This window comes from Haemaphysalis longicornis, unplaced genomic scaffold, assembly GCF_048455015.1.
Source record: "Haemaphysalis longicornis isolate Haplotype H1 unplaced genomic scaffold, Haemaphysalis longicornis Haplotype H1 scaffold_3, whole genome shotgun sequence".
Lineage (NCBI taxonomy): Eukaryota > Metazoa > Arthropoda > Arachnida > Ixodida > Ixodidae > Haemaphysalis > Haemaphysalis longicornis.
Genome location: NW_027526335.1, coordinates 79,933,574 through 79,953,872, shown reverse-complemented (window position 1 = coordinate 79,953,872; position 20,299 = coordinate 79,933,574). Strand labels below are relative to the sequence as shown.

Below are 20,299 nucleotides of genomic sequence, written 5' to 3'. Positions count from 1 at the left end.
CGGTTAAGGCATCCACTCCTATCTGGCCTTGACATGGTCACGTGACGCGTCCTTTGTTGACGCCCTACAGAGCTTATCATTTTCTTCGCCCTGGAAGCTTCCACTTTATCAGCGGGCTGTTTTAGCCCGGCGCAGTCGACACGAAGATGTAACTGCGCATGCGCAACACAGCCCGGAACGTGCCCTGGTCTTGTTAGAGATTACCGGATGAAAAAGTTTATACCTTGCCTCATTTTTGAAGATTGCGATGCTTTCGCTGTTATCAAGTTATCTCTTGGGGCTTCCTTTCTCGATAAACGCGTCCGTTGATAATGCGGGCGGCGCACACATACGCTAACGTTCACTGGTTCTGACACACCGGCATTGGACACAAACCCAGAGAACACGACCTGCTGCTCCATCTTGAAGTGCAGAGGTGCGCTGCCTGACACGAAAACGTAGAACGGGGTGAATAACACAAAAACAGACAAGGTGAGGCGCAAGGTGAGGTGTTGCGCCTCACCTTGTCTGTTTTTGTGTTATTCACCCCGTTCTACGTTTTCGTGTCAGGCAGCGCACCTCTGCACTTCAAGATGTTAAAACACTACCGTAAAATCCTGAGAGATGCCCCAGCCCCGAAAGATAACCCACCCCTGTTTTTGGCAGGATTTTCCGTTTTTTTTTTTTTCGAAAACACCGAAAGATAACCCACCCCTGATAATAGCCGGGGATGACGCCCGAGCTAGCGTGATAACAGGTCACAGGAACCTGAAACCCGGCTGCGATAACAGGTCACAGGATCTCAAAAAATAACGTGTGCACGTTTAGGTTGGCAATTCAGCCCGCACACATGGAGAACCGTAACGAAATCCCGAACCCGAAACGCGACCACCACGCATCCTTGAACATTCCGGTCATTCGTCTTTCGTCGCGAAGCAAGAACGGAAGGATGCGACAAAGCTTCACCGTGGCGAAGAACGTGTAGGCTGTCGGATGGCACCGAAAGGCCGGCAGCAACGTGAGTAAGACGTGAGTAAGGCGGCCGTGAGCGAGGAAGTTGTCGTCCGCTCCTTCAAACGGTGCGGTATATCAACAGCCCTCGATGGATCAGAAGACGGAGAGCTTCATGAGCGGCTCGCTTCGGCGGTCCCTCCTTCTGCTGCCCTGCCAACCACGTCGAACCCCGTGCGTGAGGAGCTGGTCGACCTTTTGTTTGGCAGTGGAGCGACTGTTCGTTCGACGGTTTTGACGACGAATGAAAGCAGTGCTCATAAACGCGTGTTCGTTCTTTGGCTGCGATACATTTCTCAACTTTTTTTTACTGCACACCGAAAGTTAGCCCACGTCATATTTTCACTTGATTGCTCTCAATCTTAGGTGGGCTATCTCGGGATTTTACTGTAACTAGCCCACTCCCAAGCCTTGCTGCTGCTCCAACCTCGCACGTGGGACACAAAAGAAGCTAAATGGAAGGACGTACGAGGAGCGGAGCACATTAGCGTAAACATATACACTGGACAGCCAGTTGGGAGCGGTACGGATAGAGAACTGGAGGCACGTGCTACAAATCTCTGATAACAACCTCAGCGCGCGCAGGTCGAACAACTGGCTGTTGTTTCGCAATCGTGGCCCAACTGACAACCAGGAAGCGCCCGCAGCTTAATATTCTCAGCCGAGAAAAGCTATCTCGCCACCTGCCTTTCAAAATAACTTTTTTTTTTCCCAACCGTATGAAGCGAAAACACCGCAAAAGCATTTCGAAATAAAACGAAACGCCAGCAACGATGGAAGGAAATGAGCAGCATAGGTCGCTTTGCATTCAGGCAATAAAGAAAAAAAAAAAAAAAAAGAGGCATCCGGAAGCGAGGGTGTCTAGGGTGGCACCGCTCAACGGCGAAGCGTAAACAGACGAGCGCGAAAACAAAGAGCGGTGACAAAGTAAAAACAACGAATAAAAAAGGCAGGGCGAAGGAAAAAAAGAGACAAATGACGAGGGCACGCGGAGAGCACTGCGCAACCGTTTCAGCGAAAACCCACTGTCACTGTGCCGGTATGCGCTACTGAGTGCGGTTCACCCGTGTTGTAACCTCTTTATCTCGAGGCCTTACACGAAGCACATGCACCTGAAAGGCCTATAGATAACAAACGACACGGCATCGGGCGTTGTTGTTGAGCGCTTTATGGGACCGCTGGAAACCCGAGCTTCCCGTAGCCGCCTCTTTGGGCGAGAATTCGAGATTTTTTTAGGTGCGGAGTACCTTAGGACCGCACAATGTCCGTCCGCGTCCGTGCGCAAAGCGTTTACAATCGCAAAAATCACACAGGCACCGGCAGGATTCGAGCCTGTGTCTGGTAGACCAGACAGAGTTAGTGTCAGTCGTCCTGCCCATTGGGCTACGACCGTGAGTTAGTACCCGAGAATCAAACGGCTTACTCCCTTGCCTGTAACGGTACGGAGTACCTTAGGACCTCCCAATGTCCGCCCGCGTCCATCCGCGCGCACACCACCATCAAGCGAAAATCAAGCAAAATCGATTTATTTATTTATTTTATTTTATTTACAGGTTACTGCTAGCCTGGATGCCAGGCTTTGAGCAGGTGTGGGCGATACAACGGAGAGAGAAAACGGGATAACATACAAACATAAAAATACACTTCTATGGGTACAACACTTTGAAACGAAAAAAAAAAAACTGTACAAGTGCAATCGGTAGGATAAAAACTACACAAGAAGACTAAATCATGCTGAATTCAGGGCACGAAGAAATGATGAGACATCAGGACATTGCACAACATCAGCAGGTAACAGATTCCACTCATGGCACGTACGGGGAAAAAATGAATTTTTAAAGACGTTTGTTTTACACGAAAATTCAGCGACTTTCATCGGCCGATTGGATCATGTTGGGCGGCAAATGGCTGGCTGGATGTATGCTTCGTTGTCAATATGAAGTCTATCGTTATACAGCAAGTAAAAAAATTTTAGCCGATCATGATAACGTCGTACCGCGAGGCTTTCCAAACCGGCCTTGCGGAGAAGACTTGAGCCGTGAGTTGCAGTTTCATGCCTTTCGGGAATAATCAAGGTGCAACTCACGGCTCAAATCGAATGACGGCCGGGGCGCAAATCGGATGTCACTCGGGGCGCAACTTGGATGTCATTTCGAGTCCCCGTACTCCGCGCCCTCGCCATCATACACGGAGTGGAGATGCTGCCATTTTTTTTTTCGGACCGACGAACTACGGCCGTTCCTTTGCTTGCGCGCAAACAGCACGAACAAAAAATTAGATTAAAAGTAGTCATTCACGAGCGCGTGCCACTATGCATGCCAATCGTCTCCCGTCGTTGCTTTTTCGCACAAGTATGGATTGCAAATTGTATCTGCCCTTCGCGGTGCTGTGTGTTAACATTGCCATCTCCCCTGTCCACCTAAAGTAACCACCTAAACTAAATTAGGCCTGTGTACCTAGACCAGACATGAAAATTCCCGGCCGCGATTCCCGGGCTCGATTCCCGGCCGCGGCGGCCGCTTTTCTGATGGAGGCGAAAAGCAAAAACGCCCGGGTGTACTAGATTTCGGCGCACGTTGAAGATCCCCAGGTGGTCAAAATTAATCCGGACACCTCCACTACGGCGCGCCTCATCGCCAGCATTGCATCGACACGTTAAACCCTACAATCAATCAATCAATCAATCAAAATGGGTTAACTTTCAGCACTTTCTTCGGAAAATACGCACACCCCGATGGTCTTGCCATCGGGGTGTGCGTAACTGAAATCCCGTGTTTCTCTCTTCTTTTTTGTAGAAAGTATAAAACGCACAAAATACATATCAGGGGCGGCTGCCTTTTAGTTAGTCTTTTTTAAGTCTTGAGGCGTCCAAATAACTTTGAAATAATGTATAGGGAAAATAATCAAAGCGCAATAGAACCAAGGAGAGTACCTACGGCCGAAAAAATGTTTCCGTTCCTGCCTCGTGTTCTCTCTCTCTCTCTCTCTCTCTCTCTCTCTCTCTCTCTCTCTCTCTCTCTCTCTCTCTCTCTCTCTCTCTCTCTCTCTCTCTCTCTCTCTCTCTCCGCCTGCCTTTTCTTGGTGCCGCAGCCACCACTGCCTCGTGTGCAGTCCCAGACAAATTTAACAAGAATACCGAAATATCAACCACGCAGAACGCGCCAAAATTTGGGTCCAAAGAATGGCCTAGTTAGGGCATCTCAAGACAGGAACGGGTAAAGGTTAGTTGAAGCGGCCTTTGTCCCGCAACTAGATGATGATGATTGTGATGATAACGAGCTCGATTGAGAAGCGTCATGCTTCCAGCAATAAGCAGCCAGTTCCCTCCGAAGGAGAAAAAAAAAAACATCGCCGTTTTTTTTTTTTTTTTCCTTTGCCATACCTTCTACATACCGCACACGTTTGCGGCCTGACGATATTCCCCTTTGTCGTCGAAGTGGGCGCGTCAGCGCTAGGCCGTGCCAAAAGCCGTTTAACAAATGCTTACGCGGAACTGCGCGATATGTTGCGTGTGTTGCAGCAGAGCACGAGATAACGCAATCAACTGCGGGGCTCAGCTGTTGCAATCTTCCATTTCCTTCGAAATGACGCGTACCGATGCGTGACAATGAAGATGATGAGCCGCGGGATGCGGAACCGACATTCAATGTGTCTGGGACGAGATGTTACGGGGGCAGGCGCAGTCAGGAAATTACCTTTATTAGTTCATTAATGATGTCAAGGGATATTGCGAACAATGCCCCAATGGCGCGCAACGGCCCACAATAGACGACAACGACGACGAGGGAGTGGCTGGCGTGTAACCGGCGCGAACTGTTGCTGTCGTTGTTAACTTTATTAGAAAAGAAGGCCAGAAACCGAGGGGGGGGCGAAGGGGGGGGGGGGGGGGGGGCGAGCACAGTCCTTATGAAACCGTCTTCAGAAGTGTCGTGCAGACCACTGCTAAATTTCCCGTACTAGGCCGCTTTTTGTGGCATAAATGATGATTTTGAAGAGTGTGTCGTGTGAGAGGGATGTTGGGTCGATGTAAGTTGAGGTGTCGTGGTGAGGGGGAGTGAATGTACAAAAGCGAGAAAACTTGGGGCAGGCGATGGAGTGGTGGCAGTATAGGGACACCGGGGGGCGTGTCTGATTGCAGCCTTGTGAACATATGAAGCATTTTTTTTTCTAAATGATCCAGATCCACCTAACGCGAATTAGAGAAACAAGCGGAAGTTTGTTACCGGAACTAAATGCAACGCTGTCAAAGCGTTGCATTTGATATATTTGATATATGATTTGATATATCAAATATGATATATTTTACATGTCGGCGAGAAGAAGTTTATGGCCTCAAGTTATTAAAAATTATGCCGCGAATTTGACCAATAATAGGGCGATAAGTTTGGATTTGGCTCATACTGGATTGAAAAACTCAAGTTGATGCGGCAATCTTATGAGAACTTTGTAACATCGGTGCACTCGTGTGAAGGCGGAACGGGCTGTATATTGTTGCTGACAAGCATGAATTTCTTGCGAATTAATCAGACAGCGATGCGACGGGCTCATAACGGGCGTTAATAACAGCCGGAGATTGAAAATGAGGACGCGAACTTCGTGTACTGCAAAGGCTGAATGCATGGCCAGCCAATTGGAGCTTTGTATTCGTTTCGTTCGATTGAATTACACGAACAGTTACTGGAGTGCCTAGTCCACGAAGACCTACATGCTTTGCTGTGGCGGAAGGGCGGAACATAACAGGCACTCGCGTTATGGCTCTCAGAACGAAGATGAGAAGCAGCTTGTAGGCAGCGGTGAAGTGCGTTGTCGCGCATGTGTGACGGATATGGCTTGCGTGTACATATAATCATTAGATTTCAATAAATATCACTTTGTAGTGGCGCTGTGTCATATTACGCTGCTTTTTAGCCACTTGTGAACTTTTTGATGAGTCGCTTTCACACCCTAAGAGATGGCGCTAGGGTAGAACATCTCAGTTTGTCCTCGATCAACGCCCCGCGCTGGTGCGCACCGTCGTGGGGCACTGTGCACCGCGGCGGTTTGGGGGGCAACCCCGGTGCGTGTTTATCGAGGACGCTATAAACTGTTTTCTTGCCACCCCTTTTTCAGGGGAAAGTTGCCGACTTTTTCTTGTCACTGCAGTTTTATCCGACTTAGTTTCGGTTTCTGGATCTGGCTCATTTCGAAAAAAAAAAAAAAAGAAACGCCTCATAATGCGAATAGATCGCTTAATTTCCTTAACGATCGCTTAATTTCCTTAACGTTAATTTCCTTAACGATTTCCTTAACGATTGAAGGCACAACTTCAAGCACGAGAGAACAGTTCATACGCTGTACTAATACACAAACGAGCGAGGGATAATTCCAACGATTCTGCAGATAACGTTAAGGATCTTCCGCTTTTTCACTGTAAATGTCCACTTCATAATTTGATCACGTGCCGTTGTCGTACAGCCAAGAAAGAAGCCCCGCGTTGAGCAAGCGACAGCCGCAGCGTATAGCCCTGTGAAATTTAAGCGCTGAGCGCCGCCTTTCGGTGTTTAAACCGTGAATCAACTCGGGAACCTTCTCAAAAGCAAGCTTCGCACGAAGCGCCGAAAAGCAGACGGCACACAAACAACAGCCTCGTACGCGCCAACTTCATCATCTCCCGCCGAGTGCTCGCGCGCCTTGCTCATCTCGCAGCGCGCGGTCAATGCTTTCTTCCTCCCCTTTCGTCGGAGGAGACGAGTCATCGCGCCGCGCGGAACACGATACGACGGATACGGGACCACGATGGGGCCTTCGCCTCCCAGAAACTCTCTCTTCCGAGAGGCGCAAAGCAGCGCGGGATCACGACCGCCGCTGTGACCGACGCCGACTGCGCACTTCTAGTTCATTATTGCCTTCTGTTCTTTTTTCCCAGAGGCAGACATCGCCGCACCCATTTTTGTCACCCGAAGAAACATGGCACATACCGCGCGCACCGAGGGCGCGCGCAATTTTCGCATGCTCTGGCTAATCACACACCGACGACAACCCATGTTCGTCCCCTTTCGTTGCGACGCAGAGACAACGCATGTCCGTGACGGAGCTAACACGTGCCCGAAAGCAGCCAGCGTCGAAATTCTCGATAAATCCGAGTTGGCGGCCTTTCTCCTAGCTGCGACTCGACATGCAGGCAGCAACACTTCCGTTCACGGTAAAACCACGTAGCACGTCGCTACAACTTGTGTCGCACGCGAGTGTTGATCAAGGCGCCGTCGCAAATTAAAGGGACACTTTTAAAGGGAAGCCACAAATAGTATTTCGATTAATTCACTACGGAGTAAACTAACCGAAGTCTTATTTGCGGCTGCATTGAGCAGCCCTAGCACACACACACACATTGCTGGGATGAATTTTTTTCAGTGGCCATACAAGCAGTCTGATGACGAACGCATTTAATTACCCTAGGGCCTGTACCTAAGTACTGCCGTAAGAACCAATGTATTCTAATGAAATGCTATATACGGAGCCCCTTTAAAGTCATCTTCAGTACTGCACACTAATGCATTGCTGGCAATACACCTCTTCAGGGGCAACATACGGTATCTGGTATCCAAGTATGAAAGCCCTGGCGACTTTTAAAGAGCAGCTTTCTTTTGCTCACTGATGGAGACCGTACGTGAGAACGCCCCGCAGGAAAGCTAACTTTACGCAATGGAAGGTCACGTGATGGGTTTCCGCAAAGGCACGTCAAGCCACTCAAAATGAAAAATAAAAACGCTTCCCGAGCCGGAATCGAACCTGGGCTTCTCGCAATACGAAACCGACGTCTATCAGACTCCGCTATTCCGACACCTTTTTTTTCTTTCTTACATGGGAGAAAATATTTAAGCATTTAAAATTATACACACCCAAATGTCAGCACTCATTACAGCAAATGGCAAAATAACACACAAAAATGCCTGGTAAGCTTTTTAAAAGCATTAAACGTGTTTGACAATTCAATATTCAGTAGACGAAGAAGAAGAAGAAGAAGAATAAAGTTAGCATTCTGAGAAAAAAGGAATAGTGAACAAAAACTGAGCAATATCGGTGAGGGGAAGCTTCAAGCATCTCAAAAACGAGAACAGAGTGTTTTTCGACTAGACAAAAACATTTCAATCATTCCATAGCGAGGTTCCCGAAAACTTAAGAGTATGGTTGTCACAGCGTGAATTTTAGGTAACATAAGCCGATGTCGGGAAGTAAACCTGTCAGTCCGTAATGAGTTAACGAGTACAGCAGATTCCCTGTGGTTAATATATTAGTTGGTTGTTAATCATGGAATAGGTTATTAAAATAATATAGGCTAAAGATCGAAAACACTAAGTATTCCCAGAAGCATAAATAATTCACCACTATTTTTATGCAATAGAGTTTGTGTAATTTCTCGAATAGTTACCACGTAGTTACTCAACAAAGACGTTTGTGAGAATGACCAGAGGGAGACGACTGCGCCACTTTGAGAAAATGTGTAGACATGCATACGCAGCTTCCATGATAACCGAGCTGACGTGCAAATTAAATTTGCGGTGACTTAGTCTAACCTGGCGCATCTCCGTGGCCTGTTTTATTGCGCGTCCGTTATAAAGCCCGTTCAAATGGTTATCGGCCATTCTTTTCAGATGACTCTTCATGTCCCTTGCACAGCCTCTGTGCTATCTAACGAGCTCCACACGGTCTAATATTTTTACCGAAATGGCGTAATCTTTTTCTTCTGGACATTCTCACTAATGTTTAGCATACGTTTCTTCATTTACATATCAGCTATTACATAGCTGTGTAAGGAACAACAGAAAAGACACGTTGAATGCCACAATCGCCGTTAGCGGTATAGCGTTCCACATAAAACAATGGCACCTAACGGCGCCCAAATGGCCGTCGAGGGATTTGGAAGAGGGGAGGGCTTGCACGACACGTAACGGCCATAGACGGCGCGGTTCAATACACTTGCGGCTCGGCGACAGCACCGCAGAGCACAATGACGGCAGACAGGCGAAGTGAGTAATCGTGTAGAGGCGAGAAGGCTTTCGCAATGACGCCGCTCTGCAGTCTCTTCCGCGCAGGTCTTCTTTTGTTTCCGACACTCGTCGTTTTCGTCCGCGTCTCGCTTCGTTTCCTTTCTGTCTCTTGTTTTTAGTCCACCTATCGTAACGAGTCGAAGGAGCCGATACTACGCTTCCGCCCGAACGATCGTTTACACGGCACCGTGGCGAGCGCCGAGAGAAAGTCTCCGGCCATGGTAAGCCCAAGCCCAGGGCTCGGCGGTCCGCTCGGTTTCTGGGTCACGAAGCCGCCCGGGGCCGAATAATGGACTAGCGAGGAACGGGAGGACGGCCTCGTGGTGTCGTGGCCGCCTTCGCCGGCGTCTCGGAACGCCGGTCTTCGAAGGCACGCGTTTTAAGATTAGATGCATACGCGCGTACATCGTCAAGAAATCCTCACAGTAGCAGTGACCGTCATAACCGCCATTATCACAGGGAGAATCCCCCGTCTCTCCTCCGCGGCTCATTTTTGCTTTATAGCGAAGATTCGTCCGCCAATTTTAACACGAAAATGTTTTATTCCGGGATGCACGAATATTTCACTGACGTCACATCCGTCACGGAAGTGACGCCAGTACAACGAAGCAAGCGGCCTGTAAAGGGTGCACCCCTGCCCACAGGGTCTTTTAGCGGGGATGCAACCGTTAGTACTGAAGAGTACGCTTTGGTTAGGGTTGTTCGTTTTCGGGTTTTATATTTTAACACGAAAGCGTTTTATGCCGGGATACACCAAGATTTCACTGACGTCATATCCGTCACGGAAATGACGCCAGTACGCCTTTGCCGAAGCGACTCGCCAGCAGGACGTCGTTCGCCAAGCACACCCACAAGACAGCCGATGACCCGCAAATCATGCTCAGCTGCAGATTTCGCCGCACATTTCACTTTCGTGTTTTACCGATATGACAGAGGAATCAACCACAGTTATTTTTTTACAGCGGCCAACAGTAATGCCCAAAGCCTCCGAGCCGTTTTGTTGCAGTAATCATGTATGCACACACTACAAGTGGCAAATTAAACGCTCGCGCATACATACAAACGTCGGTGCGGAAATTCAGCGATTGAGGCCTCATAATATTAGATGCGACTGCATCTCATTCACTCGCCTTGTCCATGCAGCGTCGTCGGCGTTGTTGTCGTCCGCCCCTCCCCCGTTCTCCTCGCCGCGCGAGCTGCGCTCTCCGCCGCTCACCCCCTCTCCTCTCCGATGCCCCTCTCTCGCGAGGGGCATTGGATTGGATTCGAATGGATTGGATTGGCTTGGATTGGATTGGATTAAATTGGATTGTGTTGGATTGTGTTGCGTCATAGCCGCGGCAGACACACTGGCGCCGGCGCATGTGCAGTACTCTCTCTTCCGCGGTCTCCTCTCCTTTGGGCGCGCTGCGAATATAACCGGTGTGCCGCTCTCCGGCGGCCTTTCGGTCGACGGTTGCTCTCCGTTTGCGCTTGAACCCCCTTCAGCGTCGCATCACACCAGGGTTCCCGCGAGGGGAGGCAAACGTAATTTTTTCGTTCGCATAAGTGGACTGATTGACTTGAAAGATAACTTTAGTTAAGCATTTATAGTTCGAAAAAAAAATATCACGAGCTATTCCACTTTATGGAGGTGAATGACAAGCGAAGCTGAGGTGACACAGCATTTTGACAGGAAGTACGAGCTCCCTTATTGTGAATGAATGAATGAATGAACACACGTTTATGGAAAGAAAAAAATAGAGAGGGAACTTAATAGTTATGAGAAGTCAATTAAACTCGGCGTAATGACAGAGTTGTCCTAGCAGCCAGTTGGAACGTAATGTTTGTTGGGAGGTTTCAATAAATACAGCCGTTTTCTCTAACCATGCTACTACTGTGGGTGTATTGGGGAACTCTTCAACATTTACAACTTTACAGTGAACTAATTATGATAAGCAAACGAAACTCGGAGTGATGATAGAGTCGTCTTGGCGGCTAATTGTCACATAACTGTTTTGAGGAAAGTTTTCTTAAAGCAAGAACTACAGCAGTTTTCTGCTGATGTCTCGCGATAAAGTTGGCTTTCCGTCTCGCTTTATTCGCACACAGGAAATATGCACGGAATCCTAGCTTCACAAAGCTTCGCTTTAAAAAAATTCCCTTTCCAGTAATAATGCAGCCCTCGTATTTCACGGTGACGCGGGACACCCTACAACGTTATTCTCGTTTTTCTAATTCAGCAATTGGATAAAATTAAATAATGTTTAATGATGAATGTAGCCAAGTCCTTAAATTACGAAATTGCAGGGCGTCAGAACAGGCGCCCAATGCATCCGATTCCCAAAAATGTTCAATATTTTTTATAATACTTTTTTCAATGGCCTAAAACTGGTGTAGCGGCTCATTTTAGCGCCCCCATTCTAAAGAAGGGCTTTACCTCATTCAAACTTCGCGCCTCACGCGCGCGCTGTCCGCTTTTATCGTCGCTCGCGTGCAGCCAAAGTTTCGTGTTAGTCCAGCGATGTGCACAGTTTTTTTTCAGCGCCACAAATTAGCGCCTGCTTAATTATTTTCGTACAAACTCCCCACGTAACAATCCCCACGGCTCGATTAACTGTATAAAAAGTTCATAAATAAATTTATACAGTTCCATAAGATTGAGCAATCCATACAAAAAAAAATACACTTGGATGGTCCAAATATATGTATCACGAATATGAACCCTGTCGAAGGAAAGTTAAGCTTTTCCCATTTTTATGCTTAAACGTGGTTAATCGAAAAGCCTTATACGTAAAGCCAACACAGTGCCCTAAATGTTTTACTGAGAACAATCTCACATTTTCAGAATACGGTCTAATTTCCTTTTCTTTGTTTTTTAAACAGCTAAGGACGCTCAGTGTGCCAAGGTTACGCATGCACCTAGGATATTAGAAATCGGAATAAATTATTCTCGTTTTTCACAACGCGCCTCACCACTATGACTGCTCGGACCGCGAAGCAGGTCTTACGCGTAAATAATCAAAGAGAAAAGAAGGAAAATGTGTGTTCACGATCGGGCAAGACCGCACGCTGCGTGCCTTCTACCGCCTGTTTATCGCGCAAAGGGGCTCTGCTCTTTGATCGCTCGGCTCCGACAAAGACGGCGTCCACAAGTGCACTTGTCCCAGCATCCAGTGAATGCCCTCGCAAGTTTTCCGTAGAAATACGTGCTTGGGAGAGGCAATTAACCCAGAAAAGGGGCCGATGTAGGGAAAGGGTGAAGCCTAGAGTGTTTCTATTTTCTATAGTGCAAGATAAAGTGCTCGAGCAAAATCTTGAACGACTTAACAGCTGCACTTCGCCAATGCTAAACTTATTCCTTCCGAAAGTAACAACCATCTGGAACAATTTACCTGATACCATCAGGTAAATTGTTCCAGATGGTAAATTGTTCCAAAATATCCCGGGAAAAATCAGCCATATTCTATAGTACGTACGTAGCAAATGCGCTTCATGCGTCCATTTTTATTTTTAATTATCGCTCTATAGAAATCTGCTGTTCTTTTATACTTCGCTGTGTCTTTTGCACTTTTGTACTGCATCTGTATTTGCTGCTACATTTGTTGCACCTTTGTAATTTTTTTTCATGTTGCCTTTTAACGTTGTTTTTCCTCTTGAAGCGACGTCATACGTTCCTGTACGCCCCCCTCCCCCTTAGGTAATGCCCTCGGGCTTTTCAGTAAAATATTAGTAGTAGTAGTAGTAGCACCTTTAATATTAATGAAATGAAAGATATTTGGAGCATGGAGATATTATATGTGAGGGGGCAGATGTCCCAGATCCCCCTGGAACTCTGCTGAAGCTTTTTTTCCAAACCGAAAACAGTGACACAAAGATTAAACTTCAACAAAAGTCACGCAGCAAAACTGGAAACGGTACAGGAATGCACAGACTTCGCATTTTTGGAAGTCACCCACGCAGTAAACACGTGCGCCATGACGTACCACCAGCATATGTGCTTTCTGGCTTCTAAGGCCGCTGCTGTGCACTGTTTACTTTAAGTACAAGGCTACCGATGTCCCGGGAAGGAAAACAAAATTGCAAATCCCGAAGTTATTAAAGCTTCCTAGATTGCGTAATTTTGAGAGAGAGCTTGTAAAGCAGGCCTTAAAAAAACGCTCAGGGTATACGTTAGTTTGAAACGGACTATTAGATGCACAGTCCTACATTACAGTAATGAGAAAGAAAATGTAGAAACCAAAACAATGAAAACGAGAACACTCATTGGGTTAATACAGTGCAGCTTTGCCCGCGCACTTCAGATCTGCGTGGTTTTAGACCACATTTCCACGCACTAACTGCTGCACGTGTACCCGCCTGCCTGGTATATTTAGGCCGAATACCTGGTAAAACCCCACGGATCGAAATCCAGGATTTCGATATTAGGGGGAAGGGGGGGGGGTCAAAATCCTGCTGGGGGAGGGGGGGGAGGGGATGCTCGTGGTTGCGGATTTTCTTTTTTTTTGGGGGGGGGGGGGGAGTTGTCGATACCCTTCTGGGAAGGTGTTGGGGGGGGGGGGGTGTAAATCCCTGTAAAACCCCATCCTGCCGCTACAAAGGTTGAAGGTCTACCACACACGTTGAAACATTGTAAACTCCGCAAGTGTACACACGCAACAAGTAGAGCAATGTTTTCCTTTGTCGCTTTCGTGAGCCTTACTCCCCGAGTTTTCACGACCTGTGCAGTACAACAACGCTGCTATAACGGCGTTTTATGTCAGAGGAGAGTGGCCCGGCGGAGGCGGGGGAGCAGCAGCGCAAAATAACACCAGCTGGACGACGGGCATGCAAAAGCAGCTCTGCACAAATTATGCAGCTGGTTGCCGACAGCCGCGCGCAGCAACTTTCCTGGCGCGACCGACTGCCGCGGCGGACGTACTACATACGTCAGGCACGCGACGCTAGACCCCGTATGAGAAAGACGAGACGACTTCGTTCACTTCCACCCCGAACGGGTTAAAAACGAGAGCACGAAAATGCCGCTACCCGCACGCAAACCCGCGAAACGAACTTCTCGACTCCGTCGACCACGCCTACTTCTACATTATCGGCTGACCGCGGCATCTGTGAATAAATATGCCAGCGCTGCGGCTGCAAACAGGATGTTTAAGCGCTCGAGTTTAGAGCGTGACTCGCGCGCGCCGAGACAAAACGAGGAAAAAATAACGAATCGTGATACGCGATTTCACGGACTCATTCGTGAGTCGTCACTAGGTCCCGCTATGAATAAAAATCCCGCAATCACGGCTGCGCCAATTGTGCGTTTTGTGAGATTCCAAGACGGCGGCTGGGAGCTCTGCACGGCTATTTTTTTTTTTTTTTTCTTATTCGCCGATTCTCGACCCTGATATAACCCAAGAATTGTCGCCCAAACTGCAACGCTTGTTGAAACAAATGTCCGCTAGTGAACATAAATAAGGTAACACATGTGAATCGCGCGTAGTAAGCCATCGCGCGTGCGCATAACGGGAACGCCTGGCATGAACAAGCGCGCGGGCCGTATGACGGCAATGATCGAGAAACTAACGGACCTCTCTTGTCAAAACAAGACTCCTCGCAAGAAAAAGACGCGGAAAGACGCGGAGGCGCACGCGCTGGTTCCGGCACAGAGCGCGCAAGGGCCGAGGCATTGACCTTCCCTTGCTCGCAAAGAGATCGATCCAGTGGAAAACTGCGCCCAATTGCTACGGGATGCGAGTGCGATGCGCGGTAGCACCAGCTTCCGTCCAGAGCGGAGATCGCATCTCGCCGAGATCGGCTAGCGAATGGGCGCACGCCAATAGCAGGTGCAATTGTTGCGCCCCGAAAGCTGCTTTTTGACCTGAAAGCTTGCGGGAAAAACGTTCAGATGCGCCGAACGGCGGTGCACGGTCCAGCGATCAGTGGGAGGGCCCCAACCCACATTGCGGGGCGCAGGCTCGCGATCGCCGAATAGGGAGGAAAGCACGCGGATATTCGCGGCTCGTGTGCCCGCAAAGGGACAAACTGGCGTGTTGTGTACACTTCGGAAAACATTTTGAAGTAAAAAAATCAATGAAACAGCCCAGCCTGAGGGGTAAAACGCCGCGAGGAAGCTTTTTTTGGTGTCGTTGAGCTCTCCTTACCTCGCCAGTGGCCCCGTCTTTTTGGCCCGCTGACTGAGGATCCGCTCCACCACGGCCAGGTTTCCATTGCGAGCGGCTTCGAGAAGCTCTTGCTCCTTGCCCATGCTGCGGAGTATCCCAGAAATGTCGCTCTCACGCACTCACATCGCGATAACACAGTTGATTAAAGGTGCAGGCATCACGACTCGCAAGGAGGATCATCGGGGAGCGTAGCTGACGGAGCCCGTGAAGATGGCTTCCGTCTGCGCTGTGATTATTGGTTTCGGACCAACCAGAACGTCCAAATATTTGCAAAAATAACAATTTATGCACTTAAACAACATTTATTTACTACATATTATGCAGAAACGCGTAATAGTTGCATTTTTAAAAATACGCAACTGCGGCTTTGTATTGCCAGCTCTTGTTTACTAATGGCAGCCCGCCTCCCTCTTGTTTATGTTATGATCGCTCGAAATGCGGTTTTCGTCCCAATGTTCCTGTCGTTTCTGTGGTTCTTATAGCGATCCCTTCTTATTGTGCGTCAATTTGTGAACATGAAGCTGTTAGTGATTGTTCTATGCTTTCTGCATCGTCTGCACGGTGGTGAATCGAAGGGTAAGCCACATATCCCTCACTATGTAAAGCCGAAAATGGGTGTTGCTTGTTGATAAAAGTGCTGTTGTTTGCTAGCTGCTGATCGTTATTTACTTCTCACAACATTTCGGAGAAATGTAGCGTAGTGAAAACTTGCAGATGCCGCTCGAGCATTGCACACCGGTGCGGCTCTGCCTATGCATAGAAATATGTTCAGTACTACCGGAGTCCCTCAAAAAATAAGGACTCTGGTACTACTCACGATTTCTTGTTGTGAATGTAGCCTCAAATTTTGACATTCATGACTCACCAATCTATAATGTCCACTGGTATTTTAAGGCTACTGATGCAGTTTGTGATTGCCTCTGGCAATGGTTACAAACCCGAGGTCGCGTGTTATTTCGTACCGGGTAGACGGCTTTTGTTACAACGGCGAACAAATCTTAAGCTTAGTTTGTTTGTGTTTACAAGACCATTCGGCCATCTTTCGATCCGAATGTCTTGTGCAGGGACATCAATAATTTTCGCAACCTGTTGCAACTCATCCTTGCCTTCATCCGGCACCGTTCTGAGTCACGGGGCATTTGTAAAGCTATCAGCAGTCCACACACTTCGCGGCCGATAAGAGAGTTGGTCACAGTTTTGTTTTATTTTTCTTGTTACAACGGCAGCCGGGACATGTAAAGGCTAGCGTGTTTGACGAACCCATCAGCCTGCCCCGGCACACACCCATTTAAAAATAATTTAGCGTAACATAATTTATTCAAACCACTCTGTGATAGAACGGTGTTGCGCAATAAGACATGAAACAGTCTGTCGGTCAAAAATAAAATTAGTTTAATAGAAATATGTTTTGCAAGCCGGGATAATAAATGTCATCATTATTACAGCATATCCACATGTTATCGAACAGAGAAGGAAGAGAACCAAATAAGAGTTATAGGCCGACATTCGTATTGCCTTACTACGCTGCTTCGCGCGATACGCACTAGCAGTGTTTGCCATTGTGGGTAGTTATAAAATTTGGTGCTTTACACTAATTATCCAAGTGGCAGTTGTGTTCTTACAGTGTATAAAAACAGCACAAATAAGACGAAGGATGAGAAAAAGCTTGCACAAACAATCACTTATCTGTGTAGCTTCCTTTAAATGCACGCAGTGGCAACAGTGCACGACGCAACTTGTGACAGCTGCAGGACAAGCATTTTACCATGCAGTCAATTGCTATTGCCTGTCGCGTCTTTCAGTTCAGGCTGACCAAAGAATTGCGGAACAATTATTGATACGGATAATGAGAAAATGCAGTTCAGCTGTTCTGATATCGTGACCACATTGTGGAATGATGTGTCATGTCACTGGCCTGTTCCCTGCCTGTCTCTTTGTCTGATACGTTGACGAGAGGTGATATCATGCATTTACTTCTCAGGCAACCCTGACAATTTCAGGAGGTGCATGCATATCCATTTAATGTAAAGAAAGATGGCACCCCTGGGGTTCTGCAGCGCATGTAAACACGTACCACACTCATGAAACTTGCTCAGATTCACTTCTGAAAATGCTGTCCCCACGGCTACACGCGCATTTGGTGGCCAATCCAAGAAGAGTCGCATACAGAACATGAATTCACAAAAGGGCCTTCCCAGAGCCTTTTCTGCTCTGGAATTCTGTGACCGTTGCACTCGTTTTGCTTAGCCTCAGATGTCTGCTTCCGGATTTGACACTGTGGAGCCTTGCTGACCCCTTCATGATGCGTTCCATAGTTTGTCACGGCTGGATTCTCTTGGCATTACCTCTCGACTCCTTAACTGATGATGATGGTTGGATGTTAATGGCGCAAGGCCAACTGGGGCAAAGAGTGCCAAAACAGTGGTTATGTGTGAGGGATAAGGATTTAAACTAAAATCACTCAACAAGAACGAAAGTAGAATCAGTAAAAGACTATGCGGATGGCTGGTGTAGAAGGCCAGGTTGGTAAAAAATGTGTGGTAAAAAATTGGGTCTAAAATTTTTACTTCTGCTAAATATTTAAAAACACGCTTGTCAGGAAGCATGGGATCGTCAGACAGGAAGAACGAACTTTTTAACTGTGGACGGCCTCTGAGGAGGCTTCATAATGGCTGTACCACTAATGCCCGCTGCAGCCTTTCATTAACTTCATAATCTGCTGGAAGCTTTTACTGGGCACAAAATAGCACGTCAGTGCATGGCTGGGATGGGTTAAAGTGCTTGGCCGACTTGATCTCACCTAATGCGCCACTAGCAGATGCGGTGTAAAAACTTTGCTTGTCGCCCAACTCCTAGCGTGAGCAGCATTCCTGTCTACCTCGCTCTTTGCTGTTACTTCATGTAGTTAGGGCTTCATTTTTGTTTTTAATGCAATAGTGCTATTAGGCTCATTTTTCTATTCCCCTGTGGCTGATAGCCGTCCGCTATTTGCCGTGCTCATCAAGCGTCCGTGGAAATACGTCATCACTGCCAATTGGAAGCTACGACTGAGGCAGCCAGATGCAAAGGCTTGCTTGAATCTTGTATATGATGCAGCCACAATTGAACTTTCGAAAGGCGGACAATGATACTAAGGCGGAGACGAGTGAAGGGACACGCATTTTCAGCAAGTGCCGCGCCTGCGCAGTGAAGTTCTTTCTCTGCTTAGTCAGTGGTAGCCTGCTGGACAGACACAGTCACCAACTGTGCACACAATGACGCCATCACAACAAAGCATCATTCCATGTGAAGATAAAATATTATATATTGCTAGTACTTTACGTGCTGGAGCTGAACCTGGGCTATGAGATGCACCATAGTGGAAGGCTCAGGAATAATTTTGACCACCTGGGAATCTTTTACATGCACACAAATCTTGAGACATTAGCGTTCTTGCTTTCTGCTTCCATCGGGAAAACGGCCACTGCGGCCAGGACTCAAACCCGCGTCCTTGGGCTCAGAAGCGGAACTCCTTACCCACTGAGCCACCGCACAAGTGTTTTCCACTGGAACTGATGCCGGTGCCAACAGTGGGTCACCTAAATAAATAGGGGAAAATCAGAAAAGGCTGTGATTATGAGCAGAAACAAACTAAAATAAAACCCAGTATAGCGTCTAATCACCAATTTTCAAACTACTTCTCAATATTTGCGCGGTTCTGTCACCACTGCAAGCTACGTTTGGCAAACGATGGATGGCGTCCCGCGACCAAGTTTAAGATCACCCTAAAAAATGGTACGAATGTCCTCCCTTGCCTGCAGTCACGTAAGAGCAGTCACTAAAGAATGCTCGGCGCGGATCTAGAGTCAAGCGACAGAGCCAAACTAACACTTGCCAGAAAAGAGGAAATCTTTATTCGATTGCCCACATTATAAAGCGCCTAACCAAGAGAAGAGCAGGAAAGGGAAAAGAAGAACTGGTAGGACTAATGCAGTCACTGATCATGAGCATTGTGGGCTAACGGTCCGCCATTTTTAACCAGTACTTGCTGAAAGCAAGCCCTACAAACACAGCTTTTGAACTCTTTAGGTATTGGCAATACTCTACCACTTGCTACCCCAGGCTGGCAAACGCTGCACTGACATTTTTGTTCTTAGCTAATAATAGCCGTGAGGTCGAGAGAACTTTCTCCCAGCTGAGATACGCTCAACAATTGGACAGTTCTTGAATGGAGACCGACATGTTGTGCATGCAGATGATAATGTCCCAAAACAAGAGTGTGTAAAAAAATCGATGAATATCTTTTTTCACTAAATTGTTTCTTAGCAGTTAAGAATGATCTTTATTGTCATAATGACTGATCCATACTAAATTTCAGAGAGTATTTGCTGGAACTAAAACCGTGATTTCCCACAGATTACCAGCTTCTAAAAAACACCAATTTTAGCGTGTTAGAGCAAAGAAGCTCGTGATACTTTCTAAAATAAAGTGATCATATCACTAGTGCATCTCAATATGTAACCCGAAAACCTGATTTAGGGACGGTTTACAAACTTGATTTCTCCCCGATTGTGTTTGAAAAATGGGACCAGATTTTTACCTCCTGATTTTAAAAAAATATATATAAAACCCAAAAACAACAACCCTACATATAAGGCAGCCTTCCAATTTCACAGTTTTGACTGTGAAACAAACTGACCACTAGTAAACCACCACGGTAACTGAATGGATACCCAGAAATGGGTTTAGAAAACGGAGAATGCCATTAACTCAATGGCGGATGAAATAACAGCATTCGGAGGCAAAGAATGAACTCGAGCAGTGCAGCACAGGGGTGAGTGAAGGCCTATGGGGGAGGGGGCCTTCGTCCTGCAGTCTACCTGAAAAGGATGTTGATGATAATGGATGATGAATAGGCCCTGAAATTGTGTCTTTATATTTGAAGAAACCAAAGATACCACTCTCTAGCCCAAGAGAGCGGCTGGGAAAACAAACGAAGCACTCAGGAACAGAAACGACTGCACGCCATGATGGATATGTCATTGATCGAGAGAGTTCGCAAAAAAGCTCTCCCCTACCAAAACGTGGATCCAACCTTCTACAAGTATTGAAGGTCATTTGAAGAGCGTTCCAATATCGTAAGGCCATAGTGTACAC

The 20,299-nt window shown here is 47.3% G+C and overlaps 2 protein-coding genes across 2 annotated transcripts in view; one reads left to right on the top strand and one right to left on the bottom strand.

The window, feature by feature from the left end:
• LOC144174722 (uncharacterized) overlaps positions 1-15,377 on the bottom strand; it is a 98,527-nt gene extending 83,150 nt beyond the window's left edge. Inside the window, exon 1 of the mRNA XM_077703552.1 lies at positions 15,143-15,377. Within this exon, the coding sequence (XP_077559678.1) occupies positions 15,143-15,246 (104 nt within the window). The 5' untranslated portion in view covers positions 15,247-15,377. The remainder of the gene's footprint in view (positions 1-15,142) is intronic.
• A 172-nt stretch (positions 15,378-15,549) lies between these two features.
• Positions 15,550-20,299, top strand: part of LOC144174719 (transmembrane 7 superfamily member 3-like) — a 30,375-nt gene continuing 25,625 nt past the window's right edge. Inside the window, exon 1 of the mRNA XM_077703549.1 lies at positions 15,550-15,739. Within this exon, the coding sequence (XP_077559675.1) occupies positions 15,679-15,739 (61 nt within the window). The 5' untranslated portion in view covers positions 15,550-15,678. The remainder of the gene's footprint in view (positions 15,740-20,299) is intronic.